The sequence below is a fragment of the Anopheles cruzii genome, chromosome 3 (assembly GCF_943734635.1).
Source record: "Anopheles cruzii chromosome 3, idAnoCruzAS_RS32_06, whole genome shotgun sequence".
Lineage (NCBI taxonomy): Eukaryota > Metazoa > Arthropoda > Insecta > Diptera > Culicidae > Anopheles > Anopheles cruzii.
Window position 1 is genome coordinate 11,902,488 of NC_069145.1, and position 27,766 is coordinate 11,930,253.

General features: G+C 52.7%; 1 protein-coding gene across 1 annotated transcript in view; it reads right to left on the reverse strand.

Moving 5' to 3' along the window:
* Nucleotides 1-27,766, reverse strand: part of LOC128269850 (uncharacterized) — a 65,860-nt gene that overhangs the window by 26,069 nt on the left and 12,025 nt on the right. The window contains exons 2-6 of the mRNA XM_053007255.1: nucleotides 8,854-8,984; nucleotides 8,054-8,179; nucleotides 5,044-5,940; nucleotides 1,000-1,612; nucleotides 505-618 (exon numbers count right to left, since the gene is read on the reverse strand). Of these exons, the coding sequence (XP_052863215.1) occupies nucleotides 505-618; nucleotides 1,000-1,612; nucleotides 5,044-5,940; nucleotides 8,054-8,179; nucleotides 8,854-8,984 (1,881 nt within the window). The remainder of the gene's footprint in view (nucleotides 1-504; nucleotides 619-999; nucleotides 1,613-5,043; nucleotides 5,941-8,053; nucleotides 8,180-8,853; nucleotides 8,985-27,766) is intronic.

Consider the following 27,766-nt stretch of genomic DNA (forward strand, 5'->3'; position numbering starts at 1 on the left):
GACGGTCAATTCCGGATTTTTTCGTTTCCGCGACCACGCAAATATTATTCTATCATTGGCCGCGCGTTGTGCAATACTGTCGGCCTGTGGGAAGATTAAACAACATCGACCGGGTCCATCCCGGAGATTATGCATATTTATACGGGGGTCCCTTCCTTGTCATGTGCACTTACAGGTTTCAAGATTTAATTGCATCTTTATGGGCACACCATCCGGGGACTGATTGATGGGCAATGGTTTTCGATTTATTCGCCTCGAAATGGGCAGCAAATTTATAATTAAATTGCCCCAATAAAACCGAACCGCAGCAAGCGTTCTCTCTCTCGAGATAGTTCGATGCTCGAAGCGTGGAGACGCTTGGTCGTTTGCTCGATCGCGGCCGATCGTTGCGATTGGTCGCGATCCGTCGACTGCTCGAATCGGCGGGCGGAGCATCGGTGATCGTGCTCGATCGTGGGCAAGAAAAGGACGGAATTGCAGCGCCATGCGCTCTGTTGCACTTACCAGGATACTGCCACAGGGCCGGCGGTGTCCGGACGGCGTCCGAGCCGAGCGGAATCATGGCAGAGTTGGTGCCGGCGAAAAACATGTTCTGGCCGAGGCTTGGCGTTGCGCAGCCTGTTGCGTGAGATGCGAAGAGCGAGAGAGCGCGATCGGTCGGGACGATCGTTGCGCGTTTCGGGTTGTTGATGAATCGCGCGCGGCGAGAGATCGTCGTGTTGCGCATATGAATGAGCGCAAATGCATCATCATCATCGTCATGATCGTCGCAGAGTGGGTTGGTGGTGCATGATGGCGGGAGAACCGAGAAGAGAAACACAAGCAAAACAATTGAATGAGTGATCGATTCTCGTTCGCGAAGATCGATGATTCTGTGATTTTGAGTGCGGTGTGGGAATGGATCGTTTTGGGAGCCCGGGGAGAAATGATGGATGACGGTGAGGAGTTGCTCTCCGTCTGCCGCTAATAGCTTCTCGTAGTAGCGCACTCGACACTTACCCAAATCGGAGGCCGTCGTGCCGGGACCGGAGCCATTGACCGAGCAGCCTGCTGCGGCCGCTGCTGCTGCTGCGGCTGCCGCCGCTGCCGCTGCCGCGAATCCGAAGCCGAAGCGGTTCAGCTCTTTGGTCTGTAGCTGGGGCGACAACGACGCCGCGGTGGCCGAGCTCGAGGAGCTCTCCTGGAGCCGCTGGCGGGCGACCGCAATACCGACCGGGATGTTGGCGTTGGCCCCCACCGCACCACCGGGTGGCGGCGGAGGCGGCGGATGGCCGGAAGATTGAACCGAGGCTGCGATCCCGAGATGGTGGTCCATCGTGGCGCTTACGTTGGCAGCACCGCCGGAGCCGGGATTCGAACCGACGGCGCCGGCGCTGGCCGGTGGTCCTACGGTGACGTTGCTGATGATGCTGGCCGAGCTGTGGCTGAGAATGTTGCTCCGGGTTGTGGTGGTGGTGCTGCTGGCACCGCCGGTGCTGGTGCTGCAGCTGCTGCTGGTGGCCTTCGGTGAGGAAGCTTCAATCTTTATGATCGCATTCAGGGCCGTCGTGTTGGACGCTTCGAAGTTGTTCGATGTCGTCACTTCGGACACTTGGCACGGTTCGCGTTTAATCTGCAAGAAGCAAAGCGAACGGAGAAATGAATTTTAAGCGAAATGACACACTCAAGGATTCGGCGAGCTATGAGACCTATAATACTATATTCACCGGACACTAAGTAATCTCTGACCCCGAAATGGCCCTTCGCGGACCCCGCAAATCACCCCGGTCGGCCGTGCCGGGGAGTTTAAGAACCGGAAACTGACCACCATAAACCAACCGGCCCTACCCGGAGCGCTTTTAAAGGCTAAGTGAACGTCTTAAGAATCGACTCGACTGAAAAAGGGCCAGAACTCAGTGTGTACCCGTGTGCGTGTGTGTGCCGTCAGCCGAGAGGTCAGGGGCCTTGGCCGCCCCCGCGAAAGTCCACCCAGCCAGCCGCCACCCACGTTATCTACCCTCTCTGTCAGGCGAAAGCTCATAAATAATTAATCAAAATCACCGTAAACTGACGAAACACGACGACGACGACGGCGAACACACGAACGGAGAGAGGCCTAAGGGCAGACAAAGACCAGCACACAACGCACTAAAAACGTACGCACATAAAAAATCGTTTGCCCGCGAGACCCAATGGACGTAACGGAAAGGGCGCGCCCGGCCAGTGGACAATGAAGGTGAAACAATGGATTTCGGGAAGTTCCCGGTTTCGGTGAACCGCCAAGAACCCTCGGCGCCGTCAAATTTCCCTCTACGATGTGGGGCAACGGGGTTTTATGATTTTGTGCCAAATAAAGCGCAAATTTCGGGAGCCAGATCGTCGGAATGCCTCATTATCAACGGTTCGGGGTTCGGCCATCGTTTGGACACACGACGCAATAAAGCAACCGCGTTAATGTGTTTCGTTAATATGACCGCCGCGATGTACAGTTTTATTCCTTTTCGCGCAAATAAACACCGCCCTTTCGGGTGATTGGTGGGGGGGCCGCCGGGCGTTTATGATAATTCCATTGTCCGCGTCCGATTCACACACAGGCCCCCAACAAAGCCAGGCGCACCGAGCGCAGCATTTAATAATTCAGAGGCACAGCACACATAAATTGCATACACAATTTTCTGCCATTACCCGCCGCCGCCGGCCAGCTTGGAAAGTGACATTCGTCATCCGATGAGTGGCACCTTTCAGGGGCCGCTGCTGCTGCTGCAACATGGCGTGGAATGTTTAGCGGCGCGCTGTTTGGGCCCAACAACCGGGACGTGGACGAAGAAAGAGACACAGCCGAAGCACAAGAAACCCATCCGGAACCGGGCACAAAATGGCCGGGCAAAGGACGGCGGTGAACTATTCGCGGAACGTAATTAAAAAATTAACAGCCGCGCGATGGTGCGATTCGCGCGCCTTGCCACGCGGGGACACCGCGCCTTGCAACGCGGGGCAAAAAAACGGGGAAAATTTTGCTAAATGCACGCCACGCCATTTGCTGCGGCCACAGTCGATGGTAGAATTAATTTGCGATTCGCCGGAACGGGTCCCATTTTCTTTTTGCAATGTCCGTCCGCCCGTGCCCGTGCCGTTCTCTTCTGGTGACACAATTCGCCGCCGCCGGGGACCGACGGCGGCGGCGACGGCGGAGACGGCGGAGACGGGTGATGCATCTGGCAAACAATGACATGCATGTTTTTGTGCCTTTTTGTTTCGCTTTTCCTTCGCACGACCTGCACTTTTCGTCTCCTTCGGGCGACAGAGAGCGGGAGAGAGCGAGTGCAATGTGAATTTATAATTGCGACGAGTGAAATAAAAGGAAGCCTCGGGACACTCGACTGCTGCTGGTTGTTGGTTGTTTTTGCTGAACTCCATTGGATCGAATTTAAGGGACGCGAAACGACTGCTTCCAGGGCACGATCCTCACGCGAGTCTAAGAATGGCCCGGCGCGATCGAACTCGCACAATACTTTCGCCATCGCCTACTCGAATTACACTTTTGGTCGGCCGTGGTTTGTGGTACTGAAACCAGCAACACTAATTACATCCATCACGCTCCGCGGCATTCCGATGGTCGAGAGCGGGGCGTGCCTCGCTTATTTGCATCGCGTTTTGTTAGGAACAAGAAAGTCCCAGTGCTCCAGTGTCGCCCAGTTGTTACCCTTTCTGTTTTGTGGTTCGAGCCGATCGAGGGCTTTAAAAGGATCGCCGCACTGCAAAATAGGGATCCTGTTACGGTATTTTTGCGTGACACCGTGACGCGTTAAAAGCATTCCTTGCGGACCAGCAATGCGGGAAGAAGCGTACTCCAGGGTCAAAACCTTGACTCTATGCCCAATAGGAGGCCCCGGAATCCCCTTCTGAAAAACATTAAGGTCTAACCCTATGAACCCTATGAAAGGACAATTTTAAACAAAACAGGCTCTAGCTGTCAATTTGATCTTCCTATTTATGCTTTTTTTTTCAACATTACCTTGTTTTGACATAAGGCAATTGATTTCATGTCGAAAAAATGAATAAATTTGGTTTGCAACTTATGTTCGATCCGCATCAAATGGTTGTCGAGGCTTGTTTTTGAAAGATCGCAGTGCTTAAAGCTGTTTAAACAATTTAAAAATAGCGACTTTGACTTAACAAACAAAGAGCGTCGGAGGACTCCAAAAGAGGATTTGCTGGTGGGACCAGAAAGGCGTGGTGTATCACAAGCACCTAAAACCTTGCGAAACCGTTAATAAAGATAGCTGCCGACGGCAAATGATCAATTTGAACCAAGTATTGATCGAAAAACGATCAGAAGGGGGCCAGAATACACGATAAGGCAACTTTCAGCAGACTTGGCCCCTTCCAATTGTTATTCATTGTTCGATGAGACACGCATTGGCTGAAATTTACGAGGAAGACACGCATTTTACGAGGAAGTAGATATTGGTTTGCTTCTGAAGACCAAGAATTCTTTCGACTGGGAATCCACGATTTATCAGAGAGATGGGAGAAATGTATATCTAGCGATGGCACATACTTTGCATGAAATAGAGTTTCTCATTTCAGTGCAATAAACATGTGATTTCTTTGAAAAAAATCCGTTTTTCAAGGTATACACCTACGAATACAAGAGACTAAAACCTTCATTCAACAGCAGACCACCAATCCAAATGTGGTCTACTTCCCGAACTGCCGCTGCCGAAACCCAGAAGAAGTTCCAACGCACGGAGAGAACGCGATTGGCCTTAATGTCGTGGATTATGGCAGTTTAGGCAAACCCAAAGAAGGATTGAGTTCCAACATCGCACACACAAAACGCTGGCAGGTGGTGTGATCTGGGAGCATCTGGTGGGCGAAATGGGCGAGCGAAAGATTAACACAGTCACTGCCGCGCGTTCGTCACACAATCCGGTCATTCGGCGGCGCACAATCTCACAATCTGCCGCCTGTGTTGATGGACGCGCCGCGCAGTCAAAAGGCTCGGCGACACCAGCCAGCCAAACTATCTCTCATCCTTTGCGGAATGGAACGGAAACTTACGTGAGCAACGGTTCCGATGTCCGTGTCACGACCAGTGTTACTGCCGGTGGCGGCCTCGTCTGGCGTTCGATCGACTCGCACCGAGCGTCGCTTCTTGGTCGGAAGTCGCTGTTCGGGGTGCGTCGGGGTGCTGCAGCTGGATGTCAGCAGCACGGCGGCTGCCGGATCCGGTGGCTGGGCGGCGACGTGTGCCGAGTGCAGGGCAGCCCACCGACGCCGGGGCCTATGATTGACAGCCTCGCTAGATGGCGCTGAGGAGCTAGGCTTTGCCGCCGCAGTGGACGTGGACGACGTGCTCGTGGTCAGCAGCGGAGTCACCGTTTGAGTGACGTTCTTCGCTACGCCGGGCTTCCGGTCCTCCTGCCCGTACTCTTCCTCCTCGGCAGCTCGAAAGTCCGGAGCCGGGGCCGCTTCGAGCTGCTCCGGGGCACACCGGACCACCGCCGGGGGTTGGCGTGGGGTCGCGCTGCTCTGCCGATCCTCGATCGCTTCCAGCAGGAGTGTGTGGAACTTGCGCTCGGGCTTGCAGTGATGCTGCTGGGTGGTGGTTGGGCTCACGGCCAGGCTGGCCGGCTTAACGTCCTCCTCGGTGGCAGGCCGACATCGGAGCAGCAGCAGCTCGCGCTTGAACCGATCGACGGAAGCTGATTTATTACGCCAGCAGCCAGCCTGAGTGTCATCAACCGTGTGGCCCGCGCCCGGTTTGGTTCCTGCTGTGGCGCCGTCGGCGCCACTGTAGTACTGTTGTCGCCGCCGCCGCCGCTCCTTGTCCGGCGGCGTGCTTGTCCTTACAAACTGACTCCAAGTCCGGTCAGGAGCAGCGCTTTCGGGCGAATTGATAGTGAAGCTGCTGCTGCCGCTGCTCGTTGGCGCTCCGAGCGTGTCCGACGACGGGACCTGAGCACGGAAAGGGGGGAACGAGCAAGGAACGGGCACACACAAATGACAACCTCCTTGATTCCTCTGTGTTTGCATCGCGTTTGCTCAACCCAGCGACTTTTTGATTTTGTTTTTGGAGGGACGAGCGCCCAAAACACAAGCGCGCGCATCGTTCCGAGGGCACAACAGCGCCGTGCAGATAAATTAATGCTTCCACACAAAGCCAAACACACACACACACACAGCGAGCGAGTGAGCGATGATGAGCGGGTCGGTTGGGCGATGAATGAGCGCAAATCACTAAAATCAACACAACATTACGCGGGCGGGAGCAGAGCGAAACGGACGAGCCGCGCGGAATTTTGTGGCGCCCCCTACAATGGTCACTTTCGCGAACCCTCACACGGACTCTGGCCCCGTTTTAAAGTGCCATTCAATAGCCTCCTGACGGGCGCATTTCCCCCAAAATGAAGCCAATATTATTGGGTGTCGCGCGTTCGTTCGTTTCTTATTTGCCCTCGTTTCTCTATTTTTTTGGCGGAATAGGAACTCAGGATGCCCTCTAAAAACCAAAAAGCCTACGAAACATGCAGCAGAACACACAACTACAGAATGTGGGATGATGTGTGTTGTGTGTGTGTGTGTGGGGATGAAAAAGGACTCCGCACCTCTGCCGAGCCGAAGCCATTTCCGCCCGTGAGCCGGCCGGGCCACTCGGGGTCGCGGGGTGGCAAATGGCTTTGGCCGGGCTTTGGGGTGTGGTGCTGTTGCTACCAAGCCCCGAAGCGATACACGTCCGTCCCCGGTCACCGATTGGGAGCATAGATTTTGACGCCTTCGACGTCAGATACAGTAGTAGGCTGTTCAAAAAGTTCATAGCCTCGATCACAGAAAGCGCTGCTACGAGTCTAAGTTTTTTCGTTATATTGGTACACTCTTCATATGGACGTATGTGAAGTTTCAGTTCGATCTGTCACTTAATTCTTTTTGTATAAGCCATTTAGCATCGACGTGTCACAGTATTTTTTACAATGGAAAAATCAAGTATCGTTCAGCGATTGAATTTTTATTTTTGGAAGGTATTTTGGAGGAATTTTTATTTTTAAAAGCAAAGGAAATTTATAAACCAATTTATGGAAATTTATGTAAAAAGTGTATAAGGACTCATTGCCTTCAATTAATACATCGAAAAGAGGGGTTTCTGAGTTTAAACGTGGTCGTACAAGCCTCGAATACGATCCACGTCAAGGACGTCCAAAAACAATAGCAACATCTGAAGTCGCAGGAAAAATACAGGATATCGTACTGAAGTGACTGAAAGAGGTTTAGTAGAAGCCCTAGGCATCTCGATAGGCAATGGATTTTGTGCGTCGACTCATCACTACGGATTGGGTCTATCACCATGATCACCATGATCCTGAATCAAACCAAAAGTCTAAGGAGTGATGTGAGCCTGGTTCTTCGGCTCAGAAATGAGTTCGTGTTCAGAAATCGGCCAAGAACGTGTTAGCATCAGTTTTTTGAGTCGCGAATATATTTTTTTTAGCGGACTACTTGCAAACTGGTAAAACGAAAAATTCCTTTAATTTTTGTATCCTTTGTAACCTTACCCAGCCGAAGGAGAAAATTTGTGAAAATAAACCCAGTTTGCAGAAGAAAACAATCCTTTTCCATCAGGACAATGGCAAAAATCCATGAATTAAAGTTTGAATTGTTGGAGCATCCGCCGTATTTACCAGATTTGGCCCCTAGCGATTTGCATCTGTTTTCAGACCTCAAATAACTTGCGTTGAAAGCGCTTTTCAACAAATGATGACGTCATAACAGCTGTGGAAGCGTATTTTGACGCCCTTTGAGTTTCTCACTTCAGGGATGGAATTTATAAATTGGAGTCTCGTTGGAACAAATGTATTGATGTTTAGGGAGACTACAATGAAATTGTGTTTTTCTTATCGAAGCTTAAAACTTATTGAACAGCCTTAGTATCAATCGGGAGGAACCACAACACCCCACACACAGCCACAGGCACAACTAGTAGCGTGTGCCTGTGTGTGAGTGGCGCGCAGTTGAAGATAAGCGGTGAAGAACGACGGGGAAGTTGATAGCATAGGTTGGCGGCGGCAGTACTTACTTGTATCTGTAGTGGTTCTATGGTGCCATGCTCCCAGCGGCCGATGCAGGTTTCGGTTTTCTTTGCGACCGCAGTAGTGCCATTGATAAAGTCCGTCTGCGATTGCACGAAAATGCTACTATTGGCCTGCGCGACAAGGAGAGAAGAAGAAGGAGAATTGTTATCGGGGCATCGAAAGTGCATTTTTAATCCTATCAAACACGGCCATGTTTATTCCACTGCTCCAAGCCATTCGGCCGTCAGCCAGAAGTCAAATAGGCCGTAGCAAACATGGCAGCTTCGTGTGGCTCTCTATCAGGGGAAGTAATGTTTCCACAGCTCATCAATAATCTTGACGACGGTGCTGCTGCTGCTGCACCCAAATCCAGCCACGGAACGGAAACGTGGCCCGCTGTGTGTGCGGTTCCGGATCGACACCACGTCGCGAGACTCTGTCCAAACTCCGAACCGATCGAAACAGAACCGCGCGGCCAGTGGCCTTTGATTAATGACACTTTCCCTCGCTCCCCACGCGCCGCAGCAGCAGTCCCACGCAAGAAACCGAGGAAGAAGAAGGTAAAAAACACGCGTCGACCATAATCGATCTTCGCGCGGTATGACTTTCGGGAGGAGACGAGAACCAGAACACGAGATCGCACCGGAGCGCGTCCGCGTGATTGACGTGTGCCGAGAGAGGCACGGCAGGAGATGTTGTCGGCCCAGCCGGGCCGAAATCCGACGATTTCCATTTTCAACGCCTTTTCAGCGGCAGGCGGCAGGCGACTTGGGTGTTGTTGGGCAGCGTAGGGTAATATACTCACTTGACTAAACGAGAGTGCCGTTCCGGTGCTGTGGAAGTTCTTGGCCACCAACTCCAGCGGTGAGCAGGGCAGAAACGGTGAGCCCGCCGGGGGAGTGTTATAGCCGCTGGCCGCAAATAGCGATTCGGTCACTGCAAAGAAATCGCGGAGACAGAGAACAGAGTTAGAGAAGAGGACACATCTCGTAAGCTTCGTTAGGTGATTTGGGATAACATAAATTTATTAAACCAAAAACCTTTCCAACTTCTCTATCGATTGATTTATTGCCCCATTTGGCCCGCACTCACACACACACACAAACAGCATAGCGGTGCGCGCAAGTCTATTAAAAAGATTACCAAATCAAAATAAATAATCGACGGTAACTTTCGTGGGACAACGTGGGACCATTTCCGACCGACGGAGAGGCAGCATCGGAACACCACACGGCGTAGCAAAACGAAGAAGCAAAACAGAGAGAGAGGGAGTGGGTTGCGGAGGGTAAAGGCGCAGCGTAAGCGTAAAACCTTAAATTTTTGAAAATGGCACAAAACAAAGGTCGAGACTTGGCGGAGGAGACCCAACCGAAGAGAAGGAAAAAATTCACATTTCAGAATTGGCCAAGATGGACGCCCGGCGGTGTGAAGTGGAGATGGTTGGAACTCCAACCGGTAGGGTAGAGGACAAACGAGTCCCCGTGAATGCATGTCACGGACTACGGCATACCGATGCTAATGCCGCGAGGGCGCGAGAGAGAGAGTCGGAGTGAATGGGCCGCGGAAAAGTCGTCGAATGGCAAGAGTGGAGATGATGCGGAGAGGGGCTCGTCGAGTGGGTTCGTCGAGTGGGCTCGAGTGGCCAGGGGATAAATGAACGAACCCGGGTTCCCGGGGCCGATCGCGCGCATGAAGGCTCACAGCAGCTCACGGCATAAAAGAAAATACATGGCGAACCGACGACGACGACGACGACGACGTGATCCGGAATGAGATGGAGATAAGACGGACCTCCGGGTCCGGATCGGCCGGCCGGTCGAGCGAAAAAGGGCACAACACGGCAGCAGCATCGAGAATGAGCGAGAAAGAATGGAATGGTTCTACTAGCGCAGGAGGCCGGGCAGAGGCCAGGCTAAAGGACACTTTACACAGGCGACGGTGGCGAAGAGCGTCGTTTTTTCTTTTCAATATTTGGTCATTTTTTTGCCGTTGTTGTTGCTGCTATTTTTGCTTAGAACGGTGGAGCCGGATCAGAGGCCCCCTCTCTCTCTCTCTGTGCCCCCGCCGTTCCGTCCGTGTCAAGGGTCTAGAGCGCGCTATTTGACGCGGGACGCGATTCGCCCCCTCTGGGCCAAAGGTCTTGTGAAAAAGGCAGCCAGCCAGTCGGGAGGACACTCTCGGAGGTACTAGAGAGAGTACTGCAAAGCCCAAAGAAGATTGAACGGGAGATTATGAGATTTGTTCTCCTTCACAGCAAACCCCTTTGGCAAATGTCTTTTTAGGAAAAACTGGGAAAAACAGGCCCTTTCGGGTAGGAGGTTGAGTTTGTAGAACTGACAGCAAGCGTTCATTAGAATCAACACATGTTTCTATCGTTTGCGTGACGTACTAGTGTGGCCAAAAATATCGGGAATTCGCTTGTAACTCGACAAATCTTTCTTTATTCTTCTAAGTCTATGTCAGTACTCTTAAAATAATCTCTACTCTATGCCAAAAGGAGGTTCAAAAGGTTCAAAAGGTGTCCACAGAGCGTCCTCTTGAGTTTAGCGAGTAGCCAGAAGTCATATGATGCTACGTCAGGGGAATACGTTGGTTGCGGAACGATCTGGGTCTAGTTTGTGTCGAAATGATCACGAAATGATCTCGAGGAAGTTGATTTAATAACATTAAGCATTAAGCATTAAGAATTGTCTCTCTAAAAGTCCGGCCTTCAAATAAAATGTTTTGTTGACAAGTTGGCGATTTGGAAGGAATTCATGTTCAATCGATGGAAGCGTCGAAGCCTTTCGATACTATTTAAGGCAAATAAAGTCAATGTTGAGCTTTTGAATCACGTTCAATGTATTGAGAACCATTTCTACACCGGGTTTCAACCGCATTTAGCCAAATTTAGGTCCAACAGACTTATTACATTCCTATTCCAATATTCGATGCACCGGACGTGACGTAGAATCGTCATTTGGACACACTCGGCCCTTGATATGCCCTAGGACTGGCCGCCGCCAAAGAGTACAAAAAATATATAAATTTCAAATGTCCCAGGTCAACGCTCAAATTGCTCATTACATTGCTACACCACCCCCCGGGTTACATATCCGCGCGAAGCCATCCGAAATGGCTGGCCGAACCGAAAACGAATTAGGTGTCTACGGGGAGCGGCGCGCTCCCATTAGGGTCTCCCAGCAGCACCACCGCCGGTCATTGGCGTGTTGCGCTGTCGGGGCTCTAACAAGCGCGTAGGGCCCGCTGCTGCGGCCCAGGACCAGGCCCAGAGTGGCCCCCGATGGGTACGTGATAATTTATAACGAGCTGCAGCCATTGGCGCGGCCTGTTGGAGTTGCCCAAAGCCCACGGCAAACTTGACCAAGAAATGGACGGCTTCAGCAGCAGAGGGGGGCCGTTGGCCGTGTGTGTTGTCGAGAGAATTTGCGCACAGCGAGCGGGAATGAGGGACCGGGACCGGGTGATTTACGACCCTGGTGGTGGTGGTGGTGGTGCGGCTGGTGTTTCGAAAGAAACGAGTACTTCCAGCGCCAAAGTATGCTCTGCAGCAGCGCACAGGGTGCAATTGGGGTTTGTAAATAATTCTCCCCAACACTGGCCTCCCCAGTCTGCTGCCGCAGTAGTGTCCCCCGGCGGGCGCGCGCGCGGTGTGGCCTTGGCCGGGAAGAAAACCGGTTCCGGAGAAGGCGGGAATGAATTTGGTCAAATTTTCGATTAGACATTTGGCCCGGAGCACTCTCTCCCCTCCACCTCGGCTGGTGTGGTTGTGGGGAGCATTAATTTTCGGCCACACATCGCCGGGCCGGCCGGGTCCCAGTCTGCAGTCCGCATGTCACAAAGTGTCCCTGGCGGCTTATCTGCCACTTCGAAGTCGGAGAGAGCCGGTACCTAGCCGGCGGTGGCGAGGGTACTAATACTAATTGTTCTACCAAAGCAAGCAACCGGAGTGTGCCCGGGGGGTGCCGGTGGGTCAGGGATTGGGAAAACTTTTCGCCACACAAACGGACCCATATTTAATACCTTGGAGGCTGTTGCCAGGGACAGCCGCACACACGCTCCGCAGCAAACAGGTCCGTCGCAGCCGACCCAAAGTAAACCAATAAATCCCTGGTAGCCTTTGACAGAGCCACCCGGGACACGGGACCCTGGACCCGGGACCCGAGGCCGATCGATCAGGTTTTTAGGAGCCACCGGAACACACCCGGAGTTGGCGAAAAAGTTGCCCCCGGGATATCGCCAACCGAAATGAAGACTTGGGAAATGGAAGTCCAGACCAGGGTGTTCAGTTTCTGTCCGAGTGGCGTAGGCGAAAGAGCTGAGCCGCTATCCGAAGGCCTCGGACATGACAGATCTCGGATTTGCTCCATTGCCTGCTGCTGCGGCATGTCGCCCCGAGAGGTCGCGATATCACAGCAGTCAATCTGGGCGAATATGGCAGGGTTGAGAGATCATATAAATTAAACGTCAGTGTCACACTAGAGATCGCAGATCGCAGATAGTTTCCATTATAATCGCTTTCTGTCCGGTTGACCACGATTGACGCGCGGTTCAATCGGACAATCCGGTTTAACAACCCGATAACTGGGACATTCCATTTCCCGTACAGGTTTTGTGGATTGTTTTGGAGTGCCATAGTCTTATAGAGGATCTTGGAGAGTCTTAGTAAATATCTGAATAGGGTGATCCATCAAGTGTTTGAATTTTTAACAAACGATTAGTTTAAGCCATTTTAAAACGTCAAAGTTCATTCTGGAAATTTAGTAAAAGCGTTGACATTTACGAAATGGGACGCCAAAAGCAGAATTGTCGTATTTGGGGCTCGGAAAATCCATAGGTCGTGCAAGAGAAGCCAATACACCCACAACGAGTAACTGTTGAGGATTTTGGTCTGGCGGCACCATCGGCCTATTATACCTTCGAAAATTAAGATGTTGATAGATTGACCACCCTGTATAGCTGTAGTTTTAGGTAGGCTCTAGGTTTTTAAGTTGAAGGTGACGGCGACATGTCTTGTTTGCGTGTGTTGTTGCGGCGGTGTTCTTCATTCCTTGCGGAGCAAAACTTGCAGACGCCCCGGCATCGCAGTGTCTTGGCCCTCGAGATGCAAAAGTTGCGCCACAGACGCCACAGTGTCTGCAAAGTTCGCTTCTTCCCCATGAGCCTCTGATTGCCAACTTGACTGGCGTTAAGTGCATCCTAATACCGCCGGAACCCACCGCCGTTCCCTTTGGCGGCCCGGTGTGTATCATCTTTCCTCAACAATGTCCTCTCTCTCTGACAGTGTGTTACAATTTCGGCAGGACGACGACAATAATGTGTGGCCAAAGCCACCATGCGGCGGCAGGGCATGTATTTTTAAGCAGACACCCGACAGTCGTGGTGGTGGTGGTGTTTCTTGGCATTCTTCAAGCTTATCCACAAAATCCCAACAGCAAATAGGGCGGCAGGGCTAGAAAAATGGCCCGAAAGGGCCCATTCTTCTCTGGCCCACCACTAGGCGGGGTGGGCCTCTCTCTTGGCCCGGTAGCTGCTGGCTCCACTTTGTGTGTCCTATGTTAAGCAGGATTATGAAGAAACCGAGCCGCTGCTGCTGCTACGGCACGGAACACGGTTGCACATTGTTCCGTTGCATAACCCGGATGAGTGTCTTTTTCCACAACCCCGGCCGAGTCAATGACCGAGCGTCTTACTGATGGACTGGGCTAGGGCTTAGGGGACTGGGACCTTCACGGAGAAGTACTCGTGTACCGACCGTCCGGTGGCATTATGAGCCTCAGCCGAAAGTTGACAAGCGCTCGAGGGCGGCCGAGAAGTGACACAATAGGGAACAGGGAAAAGAAAAAGTCGGCCAGATAGATGGGCAAGGTTTCGAACGATATAAGCCGTCTTTGCCGTCACAGGACTTAGGCTCCGGAAGACGGTGCGTGTCTTGGGCATGGGCCTTCAACGGTCCTATCTTTCTATCTCGGACGTTCGGGGACAGTGTCCATTTCATAGCGCACGCAGCGACATCACCGACGAAATGGCACACTGTCTGCCTCTCTTTCTCTCTCTCTCTGTGCCTGTCGGGGGCCGTCAATATGACAAGACCGGGCATGAAAAGGATTCAAAACGCAGGCACGATGTGACAGGCGGGATACGAAGACGGGCCACCGGTTCTTGTCGTCGGCCGTCGTGCGCCATCATCTTTGCTCATCTTTAAAACCGGTGGATAATAAAATTGAAACAGATACGCTGCGCCTCCTCGTGGCCGGCCTCGACACGGCTGAGAAGATGGCTCGATGGCGATTCCGGAGCTGCAGAGAAGATGGTGGATTGCCCACACTCCACGCGGTGACGAATTTTCTCCCGGTTTGGAGGATCCGACTAAACGACCTTTAGAGTTTTACGACTCCCTGCAACGAACCGGAGGCCCTCCTTCTAAGAAGCGGCCACACGCCTGAGCCGGCCGCATGCATCTCCATTTATCTTCACGAAGTTTTGTTTATCTTGAGAAACACTGCTCCTGCTGCTGCTGCTGCTGCTGGTCCGGGTGGACAACGACACAGACCAGAGACCAGACCCCCGATGGATGATGGTAAACGAACGGCGCACAGCCCGCTGCCTATATCAGGAGGGCTAACAAATACTGGCTCTGGTTGAGCGGACAGAAACAATAAAATCCGTTCGTCAGATAGGGCCGTCGCGCGCGTCTTGCTTATATTAGAAAACCCCAGCCACCGGCCAGCCAGCCAACATGTGGGCGAGTGCTTCCGAAGGCAGCTTTGGCTCAGAAAAATACATCTTCGCATCTTGCTGAGAAGGACCAGAAAGCGCACCCAGCCGCATCAGCGATAGCTCCACCGGTCAAGATTCTAAGGGAATTCTCACACTAACCGGCGCCGTACGGAGAGACATTTACATGTCACTCCATCGATCCCCGAGAGGATAGCGAAAGCTCTGGCCGATAAGATTCCAGGATGCAGCATTGTTTATTTTCTCTACTCCGACCGACATGGATGTTTCTACCCCGTTGGCCATATCTTAACAACGGTAGGGTTCCCGTTCCAGATTGCGATAGACTATTGGCCAAAGTGCCTTCCTTGTCTGAGGCCGAGAATGGGTTTTGAGCAATGTGTCAACATCAAGATTCTCTGCTATCTCGAGACAGCTTTCTTTCGAGACCGGTCACGTTCGGCGGCAGTGTTTTCTTGTGCGTTGCGAAAACCAACACACGAGAGAAGCTTGAGGGAAGAACGGCAGGACGGCAGGTTGGGTAAACTGTTACATTTACGGATTTTTGTTCGATTAATTTGCCAGCCCTTAAAAACGTTATCTTTTCATTGCTCAAAACGACTCACGGCAGAAGGTAATTTAAGAGGGGCCCAAATGTCAACACTCTGGAAGCGAGCTCTCTCTCTCTCACTCGTAGAGCTGTTTATTGCATGTTTACTTGCCCTGAGTCTAAAAACGGCAGCGAAAGCGAGACGGCAAGCAAAGATCAAAGAAAACATTCCACGAAGTCAAAAGAGTCCAGGAAAAAAAATATATTAAGTGAAGTCGGACGAAAAAGCAATCAGTAACCCCGAAAAAGGGATGGCTTTAAAAGGAACTGTGGGCTGTGTGTTTAAAGATTGACGGCAACCGATAAGAGGGTAAAAGATTGGGCCCTTCGGAAGATAGATGTCGAACCTGATAGATTCCGCGCTCGTCTGCCTAACGGTCCTCTTCTTCCGTGTTCCGACCCCAGGCTCGATGCTGCACACACACACACACACGTCCGACAACACATCCACGGCCGGCGGTCACAGAGCGAAAAAGGTATTAAAACTTTGCACGTACTGCCATTTATCGATGAAAGAACCTTTCATCCATTCGGAGGATCGGTAAATTAAGGCGCGTGGAGAAGGAACTGGGACTCCGGGTTAGAGAAAGTTTTTTTCTTTCGCGGCCATAAATTACACCAACCAATTGCCACCGATGCTAGTCGCGATTTCGCCCACCACGCCGCGACCCGAAACTAGTCCACGCAAAAAAGACGCCGTTTTACCAACGTCTCTCTCGTGGTGGGGCTAAGTTTTGTAATCAAACGCCGGCCGACTGGCTGACTGGGCTGGCTGGCTGGCTGGGAGGCCAGTTAAGCTATCGACGGGGGGGAGAGCATTGATCGAATTACGTGTAGGCCTCGACATAAACTGCGCACGCCAAAGTCCGCTCATTCGCTGTCCGGAACACGTCTCGGCGTTCTGCTGCTAATGGCTTTCGTAATTACCGCCGTACAACTCAATTTCATCTGGAAATTTATCCAAAGTTCCGTCCGTGTGTGTGTGCGATTCCGGGGGCACTTACACCACCATCCGCCGGTGCACTGCGCCACTCGCATGCTTGACGGCTTCTCTTGTGCAGCTTTGCGCGAGCATAATTAAGGAGCATGCACCGGGTCCGAAAAGTCCGGGAGGCGCAGTCGTTGGCGCAGAGTAGTTGGCTCTTACGAGCTGCAACTGCATACGCATTTCACGCACTCTTGGCGACTGTAATGGCCAACAACGTACACATGTAAAAGTGATCCCTTTTTTTTTGCAGAAAGCAAATTATGTTTATGCTTCATTCTGATCCGATTCCCATTAACGATCGCCAGCCCATATTGGGTTATTGAAATGCAGGTCAATGGTACTGCTTTCGCCCGTACCCTTGTCGCGCTGGGTAAAATGCAAATAAATGCTGCTTTGGGGGCTTTTAGTGTTTCCGTGGGGCCATCTCCGTCGGTCGGTGCTGGCTGCTGAATGAATTAATTAATTATGCTTTCCCGTCACACGCCAGGAAGTGGATTGGCAGTGGATCCCTCCCCTGCATGAAAGAAGTAAACCGTTCGGTGTGTTATGACACTGTCCTAGATAAGATCATCATCACATAACGACTCGTCCGCTCCATCACCGGAAGAAGAATGGCGGCGTTTTGGCGACCAGTTGTCCTCAGTGCATTAGAAACGGCTCTTAGTCACAACAACCAAACGCGACTGCAACGACGGCCCAATGGGAAGATGGGTCCACCCAAACCCCACGTCGTCGTTGTCGTTGTTATGAATAATTCCACAGGAAATTTCATTCTTCGTCGCTTGTCGGCTTATCGGTTGATTTATTAATCGTAAAATGGGAACTTCACTCGTAAAAACGCTAGAATAACACACGGCAGTGCATGTCAATTAGCCACCCCCCAGCGGGCGGATGGCCAGCCGTGGTGTGGTGGTGGAGTGACTTCTTTCCCGAGCCATAAACACCCGGTCGGCCGGCCGGTCGTAAGACGTACTGCAACACCGCGGCCGATGTACAGCGAACCCATCCTTCCCAGTGCCACACACACACTCCGAGTGAATTGTTGTTGATTTTTTCGAACCTCACCGACGACGATGGGTGTCCGCGCGATTGGAGGCCACCACCGATTTGCTGACGTGACGTGGCGGTGTCGAGGCCTCAAACGGTACGGTACCATTCTGAGCATCGACGGCCACTTTTATGAGCCGCCGTGCTCCGAGGCCGACCGTGTGTAAACATAACCGTTTGGCACAATCTGGGCCACACGAGAAGATTTGGATTTGGATTTGGAGAAAACAGAAAACGCGGTTTCCGGACGACGATTCGCGGGGCGTGAGTGATGGAATATCATCGTTGGGGTCCCAAAACCGACAAATTCAAACACCGACACCGATTTGACGTGCGGGCCATTTAGTAGATTGAAGATTGATTCGGGAGATTCTAACGAGCACGAAGATTATGGCGCGCCAAATAAATTACGATCCGTCTTGTCTCATTGCGGCCCCCCAAAAACAATTGGAAAGTGATTGGCGGAACCGACTCTAGAGGAACGGCCAGAGCACAAGGAAGCGAAGTGAACGAATCTGTCAATCGTAATAAGATGGTTCCGCGCGCACCATCGGAGCCTCAAATCGGCCGCCGAATCGATCGGCTGACTAATAGGATCATAATGTTCTAATGTTGCAGCGCTTAAATGTTTCTGATTAGTCGTCGTCGTGGGCCGGAGAAGATGGCTCTCCAGGATGGCTTCGAGAAAATAAAAAAATCCATATCCATTCAATTCGATACCAGCCCCGGACGACGACGACGAACGATGGACGGACAGACAGACAGACAGATAGTGAACCAAAATTTGAGGCAAATGAAGACACGCGCGAGAAGAAGGCCTATCCTGCTGCCTATAAATCACCCAGTCACCCGAAACGCCGCTCCGTGCGACCGACCCGGCCCAGGCCCGCGCCCCTCCACTGGGTGATAATCAATGCTCGATATTCAATTTGATTAATGAAGTCATAGCTTAATCCCTCATTAATTTTATTCAGGCCGCGAGAAAGATTGTCGTCGCCCCGCACCGTGAGAAGTGTGTGTGTGTGTGTGCGGGCGGGAAACGGGCACAAGACCGGGCGATGATGTGATGAAGAGATGCGAAGAGAGAGAGAGAGTCATAAACGAAAAATCAGAGCCAAAATGGAAATAAAAATCGAAATCCCCCCGCGAGACGCGACAACACGAAAAAATCCGGAACGAATCGAGAATAATCGTCCCCGGGCCCCGGACCCTCGGGTGGTGCCCGTTCAGTTCAGTTCCGCGCGATAGAGGGACCCGCGTTCCGATCGGACTATCCATTCGATTATGCTTCCTCCTTTGCTGCTGTCGAGTGCCCCGCGTTAGACGCATAGACGAAAAGTCTATCAAGATACGGCGAGGAATGGATGGCGGTGTTGCGCCCCCCAAACACTGGCCAGGTCACGCGATTTGCGAACGATAACAGAGTGCTTCTGCCGCGCGCCATCATCATTATTCATAATTATTTCCCTCGGCCTCGGATCGGTCGGAAGTGCCCGGTTTTGAGGAGTGTAGCCTCGTGTACCGCGTTTTTCCGACGGAGAAAAACCAACAACGGCGCACGATTCGACACGACCCAGAAATCGCTCTCGTCGGCCGTCGGCTACAACTTTGATCTGCGAAGCCGACCGCGGAAAACGGTAACGGACCGGTCCGGTGTGTGTGTGTGTGTGTGCGAGCCTGTGGCCTGTGTGTGACGGTTTCATTTTCACACCGGAACCATTAGAACCGTCTAATCCCTGGCCCCGGCTCATATGTAAGCAACGGGCGTACGAATTATTTGCGATATCGATTAAATCGTTTCGGGCTGATTGGACCCTGTTTAATGCTGACGGTGGCTTATTCTTCCCTGCCGCCGGACCGACACCCAATCAAGAATGGGGGACTGGACCCTCCGTGAATCGCTTAAGATACGAGAGGAGCGGCGCGCAAAGCATCCGTCCGGGGGTCGTGTGTCGTTCCGCGCGCATAACAATAGCATTAATAATTAGAGACTATATCAATAATTAGGGCCCCAGAAGGGCGAAATAAGGTCCGGCCGTGGTTCCGTGGGCTCCCGGAAGGATTCCGGGAGCCCCCCAAAAAAAAAATGCTAGCTCAGTCAGCCAGATCAACTTCCGGACGCGCTGGGCTGATTGGCGTCGTCACGGGTTCGCTTTTGCGGAACATTCCCGATGGCGTGGCGAGTGCGCAGCTGCGGCCGGCCATCAACGGGGTGGGCCCTGGGCCCTGTAATCATTATTATGATGATGATGATCATTTGGTCAGATTATCTTAGAGGGCCACCGTTCGCATCACCGTCGCGGAGCTGGATCTGGGGATGCAGTTGTTGCTGCAGCGCAGAGTACCGCGGGGTTTATGAATAAATAAAATGCGCGCAGCATACGGCGCTGTCCCGGGCGGTCGGCACGGCTCACAGTCGAAAGTGCAACGGACCCGCGGAAGTTTGACAGCGCCAACTGCAGCCACGACGACACGAGTAGCCGTCAATCCGTTCCGTCCCAACAGCGCGCGCAAGTTGCATTGTCCGCGCGACGCGACGGCAGCATAATTTAGGGGTTGATTTGCATACAATTAAATAGCTAAACATGTAAACAATGTTTCGATCAGGCTGATAAACACACGGACGACGCCCTCCCGCCGAATGGAAGATGATGTCGGTGTGGGCGCTGCAAAGGTTGGCTTCTCGGTTGGCCGCGCAGACTGCCGGCCGAAGTATGAACTGGCGATAGCCAAGATTAGGGCAAAGAATGCGAAAGGTAATTGCGCAACATCTCAGATAGGGCCGTGGCGTACGTTGCGGTGCATTTATTAGAATCTGAATATTCATGCACAGTACACGCGCTGGGGTGCCGTCCTTATCGTAGGCACATAATTAAAGGCAATAAAATCGAACCCAAATTACGCTCAATCCGCTTGAGGAAAGCATCTCCAGGAGACAGCGTCGAATCCCTACAAGCGTCGGAGAGCATCGGCAGAGCCAGTTAATTAGCCCACACTTCACCACCCGGGTGCTGAATTTAATGAAGAAACGCATCGGACAGGATGCGCGCCCAGGTCCACCGTGCCGTTGCGGAGATTCTGGACCATCACACAACAGAAGAGAAGCTGAGCTCATTTTCTCGTCGAAGCCATTTTGCCGGTAATTTACGCCCCAAGACGCACCCAAGAGAGCTCGCGACGAGACGAGGATCGAAGATTAGTATCGACGGACGCAAGACACGCGACCGACAGGGGGCGAGACGATCCGACGTAGGGTAACCCTTCCCACCGATAGCGCCGTGTAATTAAATCTTAACTTTTTCCATCCCGTTCGAGTCGATGAAAGTGAAACCCGTAGGGCCCGGCTAAGGAAGGCTCACAGCTCAGCCTAGGCCAGCCCAACCCAGCAGTGTCTATTAGGTGCGTCGGCGAAAATTAGGAATTTCCCCCGAAAACACGGCCCCAGCTCCGCCGGAGCGGAAGATTGAGTGAAGAAAACCCGCCGAGCGTCTCATCACCCGGCCGATGAGCGCCGCACAATCAGGCAACGGACCGGAACTGGGGTCCGGGAGGGCACGCACCCCCGGGGGGGAGGAGCATGGCTTTTGGATGAGTCATTTACGAAAGTTAAGCTCCGGACGTGGCACTGCTGCTGGGGGTGTTTTCATGGCGTCGGGAATACGGACAGACACGGTGGTGATGGTGTCTAGAAGAAGCATTGGCCGATTGGCCGAACAATAGTTTTCACACTTGGAATGGCACACAACTGTGTGTGTGTGTGTGTGCGTGGCCATCTCGATAATGATTGCGATTAAATCATTTAGAAGAACATTCGTTCTTCTTTTTATCGCCCCAGCAAACGCTATTTGGGCTTTAATCGGCTCGTTACAGAGTCGGCGCCACGGCTTGAGGCTAGAGTTACCTTCAATCCACCGTCGCAGTCAGTCAGCCATCCCGCCCCAGGGGGGTCAGCGGTGATTGTAGCCCTAAGGTCCCCTGAGAAACCATCAGATGGTTGGCTCTGGCCGCCGTTGGTTCGGAGAAACCGAAGCCGGGCTCCGCTGTCGACCAACAACAACTACGTTTTCTAAACAAACATGCAATATTTATTATTAATTTGCATATTCATAAATAGGCGAACCCATCCGCCTCCACGTTGGCCGGTTGGCCACAGAGCCAGCGGATGAGGCCAATTTCATATTAATGCAGCCAGACCCAGACCCAGACCGGAGAGAGCCCACCACGGAGAGATGAATGCAGTTCCGGTAAGGTCTGCCCAGCGGCGCCCATCTTGGAGCTGATGCTGGGCTGAGCTAGTGGCCGGTGGCCGGTGTACGTGTGTGTGTTGAAGAATTATGATGCTTTATGATAAAGTGACCGGATGAAGAGCTGCGGCGGCGGCGGTGTAAAGTCGTTGGTGCATCAAGAATTAAACAATTCCCGAGATGCGTACTGAGACCCGGTCGATGATGCAGTGTGTTAGTTCCGGGGAAATGTAGCCGCCAGGATCTACGTGCTTGTGTGTGTCTGAATGAACAACGGCAATTTGTCGAACAAACTTACGTTGCCTCCGAAGCCGAGCAACCGAGAGCTCCATTCGAATCTAATATTCGATTGCTGCTGCCGAGAGAGCTCCGAGTTGTAGTCCGTGTGCCGGACACGATGTTCGTTTGTGTACGGATTAGATATTCCATTTTAAATGCTGTTGAATCCGTAATAAAAAGACCCCCCTCTGTGTTCTGACCTCTCTCGCCTCGTACCGTGACTTGGCCGCCTGCTGTCCAACAACATTTGCAACACACGCCCGTAGTACATTGTGTGCTCCACACTAGTAATGGCATCCGTACGAAGTCCCCGGATGAGGAAGTAAAAAAAGCCCAGCTCCGCATGCCGTACGCAGCAATCTGAAGGTCCTTTCGTCCTTTGACAGGACACAGTGTTCCCGGGCCGGACATCACATAGAGTGTTCGGTAATTTGAAACCCGTGCTCGCCAAATATTGCACCACATTTTCCGAGGACACGCGCCAGGCCGGGACCCCCGATAGACTATCGCAGCCCATCTCACGAGGAATGTTGCAGCGCCACGGGACAGCCACGGGTAGAGTAAAAAACGTGGCCAACTTCAAGCGTGCTGTTGATTTTTCATTTGTATTTTGCTGCATTTCGCCGATGCACCTCGTTGGAGCCCATGTTATCTGCCGGTGCCAGGGTTTGCATCTATTAAAAGTGGAACGTATGGCCCCAGTGGCACACACACACACACACACAGTGCACAATGTTTGCGCAGTTCTGCAAGCATAATGCGTTCCAAATAAACACAGTCGCAATAGACGCAGCAGCAGCGCGCAGAAAGAAGCGAGAGCATAAAAATGATGAGCAACATGTTTGTGTCAGCGCGCCACGCCAGTTGTCGTGCCGACCTCCTAGCACCCGGTTCCTATTCAGACGGGTTTTCGGATGGCACAAAAAACGGGCATCATGCCGGGCATGGCTGCACTTCATCGCGGATTGCCATACCGGACGAAGTGACTAGGACGCTGAAAAAACAGGTGCATCACCACGCGCGCGTGCAGTTGCATATCGCGGACTCTTATCCGCAGGGCCACAGATGCACCAGACGAGCTGGCCGAGTGTCGGAGCCACCTCCGTCGTGGCCATAATCATCGTGGGTATGTGTCAAATCATTAGAAGCATCAAGAAACGCGACACTTCCACACTGCAGAAGCTAGCTAGGCCTTGTAGATATAATCCCCCCGTCAGACCGGCGGGGGTCCGGGTGCAAGCTTTCGTACAATTAACGTTCGGACCCCACACTCTGGCGGGGTCCCGGGGCTAAATTAAATATATTTGGCCCCGAAACGGAACGCCGTGACACAACCGAAACGGAATATCAATGAGTGCAGCCGTGCCGAGCGCGCGTTCCCGTGCGCGGGATAAATATTAAACAACCCCAGCCGAGTGTGTCCCAAGGATCCAAGGACCATCGTCACGAAGTGCATCAGGACGTCACTGCGTGCACATCCTCTTCCTGGGGCTCTGCTGTAGGGCGTTCGTAACAACCATCTGCGAGAGAGGCACACGCTCGGTCGTCGTTGGTCGTCGTCGGTGTGCCTTGTTTAAATAAAATTGAGAATGATAGGTTCACCCTCACACACACACACACACACACACACACATGGGGTGGTGGTGGTGGGTTGGGTGAATAATGGCAGAAAACAACCGAAACGAGCCGCCTTAAAGCACGGCACGGGAAACCGAATGTCCGAGTGACCGCGCCATGGGAAAATGGTGCAGGACGGCCGGACGTGTTTCCGTCCGGCCCTGTGCCCGGCCCGGTGCATAGGGCGAAGGACGCCGACAGCAGCAGCAGCAGCAGCAGCATAGAGAGTGAGCATCGCAGCGGAATGCATTCTTCTTCTAATTTACATTTATAATCTACTCTCGATGTTTGCACAAGCCACCACCTCGCTCTCTCTTTCTGTCCTCTTCGTGTTTCGGGGAGGTCATTTTGCATCCCCACACACACTGCGCACCTACGACACATTATGCTGGTGGTGCCACGGCACGCAATAAATAGCCCGGTGCAGTTGCAGCTGCACCCGACGACGACGACGACGACGACGCAGACGAGGCCAGCCAGAATTTACAACTCGGTCAGAGTTTGGTTTTGTTAAATACAGTTTGTCGTCGTCGTCGTCGTCGGCTGGACGGACTCAGCGGGCAGACGATAACAACCACCCCCCGTCCGCCGCCCCCCGACCGGGAGAGAGTGCGACAACACGATGACGATGACGCTGCGCTGATGCTGATGATGGGGTGAAGGATGCGCACAGCACCGCCGCACCACGGTGTTCGGGTTCATATTTCATCGGGCCGAAGAAAGGATCGGAAAGGAACGCTGGACATCACGGGATGGGCTCCGAGGACACGCTGGCCCCCCGCCCGCCTGTCGCTCTCTACTTATTTATGCTGAAACCGCAGCACGGGCACTGGCATTCGGGGGGATATGTCGGGTGAAACCCCAAACCCGAGACCCAAACACGCACACACACGCACGGGTGGAGTGTAATTTGAAAAGGACTCGAAATACGACACTCTCGCTCTCTCTCTCTCGGGCGCGCCCCGTGGCCGTGTTCTGCAGTCTCTTCAGCAGACTGCGCGCTGCTTGTTGTTGTGGTTCAGGATCCCCACTCGCCCTGCACGAAATACCTGTAGGGGCCGCCGCCCCGTTGTGAGGTGAAAAGTACATCCTCGCCCGGGTGAGGAATTGAAAATCTACACTTCACCGCCCGCCGAAGCAGCAGCAGCCGTTTGATTGTTGTTTAATTTATTCGAGCGACGTCACCGGTAATCGGAGAGCTCATCGCTCGGAAGCTAATCACGTTTGGCTTTTCATATGGCCGCGCCGCCATTATGATTTCCTCCTCCTCAGTGTCCCGCAGTGCCTCGGCACTGCGCCCTTAATCGCTTCGACACCAGCCACCCCGTCAGCGATGGAGGCGCCAGGTGACCCACGATAAACGCACGTCACACGGACCGGAGCAGCAACCGGCTGCTGTGGCGGTGGCAGCGGTGCACGGTGCAACAAATGGTCCGACAAATGGGTCCGACACTGCAGAGCACGGGTCTGTCTGATGAATGGATGTGTAACTAATTGCAGAAACTAGTGTGCGGCGACCTGCGAGTGACCACTTTTTGGAGCGGTCTGTAGATATGGCGCACCCCACAACACACGGCACAACATTATGTTGCTCGTGTAAGACAGTGTTACAATACACAGCAGTGGGAACTCCGTCCGTGCGCGAGAATTGGAGCCTCACACACGCGTTACGCAAATAGATACGGCAGCGCAACACAAACACTAGAAGTTGATGGTCAACACACATCGGCCGCCATCATTAGGTGGTAGCGGCGGCCCACAAACGGACGGAGCGACCTCTCACGTGTTTACCGTTGGGGACGGGTTGGAGTCGGTGGCAGTGGATTATGATGAAGTTGTTGTTGAAATAATTACCACACTACCACCACGCGCGGCAGAACTGTGTCCAGTAGTGCTCGTCGGAGTGTGTGGCTTTCGCCAAAAAGGATGTGCTAAAACTATTAACACGTTGCCCAGCGTTCAAGTGGCCACAAGCTGGGATAAATATAAAAATTGGCCTAATGATGATGGGAAAAACGATTGGATTATTGATTGGGTGGCTGGCACCAAATAGTAACAGCTGTCCGTCCATTTATTAGCAGCCACCATTAGCAGGACCAGGGACTCCGGGAATTGTCCGAAAACAACATCTCCTGTCCTGTTCCGCATAATCCAAACATTCAACGGTGAATTCAACAAGACCCTGACAGTTGACTGATGGAGGGCGCCTGACCGAGTTGGCTGGCTGATGAGAATGAGTTGGGAACCGAAAACGGATTTATCAACCATCGCCTCGGTTCGGCCGGGGAAAACGATTCGGCACACGATTAGAAGGGTGTGATGGAAAATCATTTTTCACGCAGCCAACAATGGGCCGTGTGCCAAGGGAATATCGCCGCCATGGTTGTTATCATATTCTTTCCATTTACAATTCGACCCTGGGAGTAATGCGGGATTTTCTTCGCCTTCGCCACAACTGGAAAAGCCTCACACGGGACACTTCGCCCCATCGACCGACCGACCTACCCAATGGTGGCGAAAAGTAGCCGTAGATAAATTGTTGATTATGACACTTCCACATCCTAAGTGCAATGATAAATATTAATATGCAAGGGTGTCCATCGTGTCGTCGGGGTCCGTCGTCGTGGCAATGAATTTACACGCACACGCATCCCTTGCCCAACAAAATATTCCTAATAATTGAGCCCTACACCGACGACGATGATGATGATGATGGTGATGGCTGTTGATTGCATCGTCCTCCTGTGCTCCCCGATGTGCCGTCGCAGGATCAGAGAGGCACAAAAATGGACAAACAACAAGGACTCACAGCACCCCATCTCCGTTCCATTCCCAAGATCCTGACCATTGCACATCGCAGGCGTTGATCGAAAGCCGGTCCCTGTCAGGATGGAACGTCGGATCATCGTTGTGCCAGAAATCAATAATCAAGGATACACTGACCCCGGGCGGGGGCCTATTTGAAGCGAGCGAGCGCCATGGTATTATTAATGTTCTCCGAGACCATCACGGCACTTACTGGACGCACCGCACACACACGCACACGCTGGCCAGCAAGGACGTGCAGCAGGGGCAATCATACAGTACAAGGCGCAAAACTATGCGCCTGCAATCCATTAAAGACCGGACTGGAACCGGAGCCTAGTCAGGGGGCCCTACCGAGCCGGCGGCCAAGGGGCCGCACAAATGTTTCCGCTTCCGACGGGTGCTCCTGCTGTTGCAGGGCGACGGGGGGAATGTTTTATGTTCAACCCAGCCCCACGTTGCAGTTCCGTGCCCGCACAGAGGAGGATGCATCTTGAAAATCAGTCTGACACCCGGGCCTATACCGACGACGAGACAGACGAGAACTCAGCGAAGCTGACGATGACGACGACGATGTCCCACCACCACTCCGGAGACTGATTGGACGCACTCTGCACCGCACACACACACACACAATGGTGGCATGGTCGTGAATAATGTATTACACTGGATTATGCTCTCTCGGGGGTAGCATCGCGCGCGCCATTGCAACGACGAAAGCGATTGCTTAGGCGATTATTCAAACGGTCAGGCGTGCGTACGTGCCCACCCGAGAAGGGCCCCCACCGCCCACGGCTCCGTCCTGGTGTAGGGAAATTTATTTCTCAGTGAGGAAATTCAAAACAAGAACCCCTTCTTCATCCGAAACCGGATGCACGGGGGCGAAAATCGGTGAACCCAGACCCCAAACCGGGGACGGGGGCCAAAGAAAGATGGAAAATTAGTTTACGCTCGGCGGAGGAGAAGGATTGATGCATAATTCATCCAACGCAACCGACGACAACGGACGCGGACGATGTTGAGAGCCTCCTCCGGAGTAAATATGTCTTAACATGAGCAAGACTTATGAATTAACCAATTCATCAATCGATTCTAATCAATATCGGTCTCTCTGATGCTAATGCAGTATCGAGAGCGACGCGGTCCTTATGGATTTGGTGGATTGATTATCTCGCAGGGGCTTATCACTCGACAATGGGCTGCGGCCCACCCGTGTAATTAATATGCCGCGGGACCGGGGACCGAGTTTTAAGGTTAAGTCCTTCGCAATTATAAATTATCATCACACTTTTCGCGCGCGCCCCCGGCTCGGAATGTTTCGGTTTGTCTCCGATTTATTATGATTACCACACCACGGAAAATGGCGCGCCCTCAAATCGCGCATCTTTTCCCGCAGGTGGTTGCGCGGGCG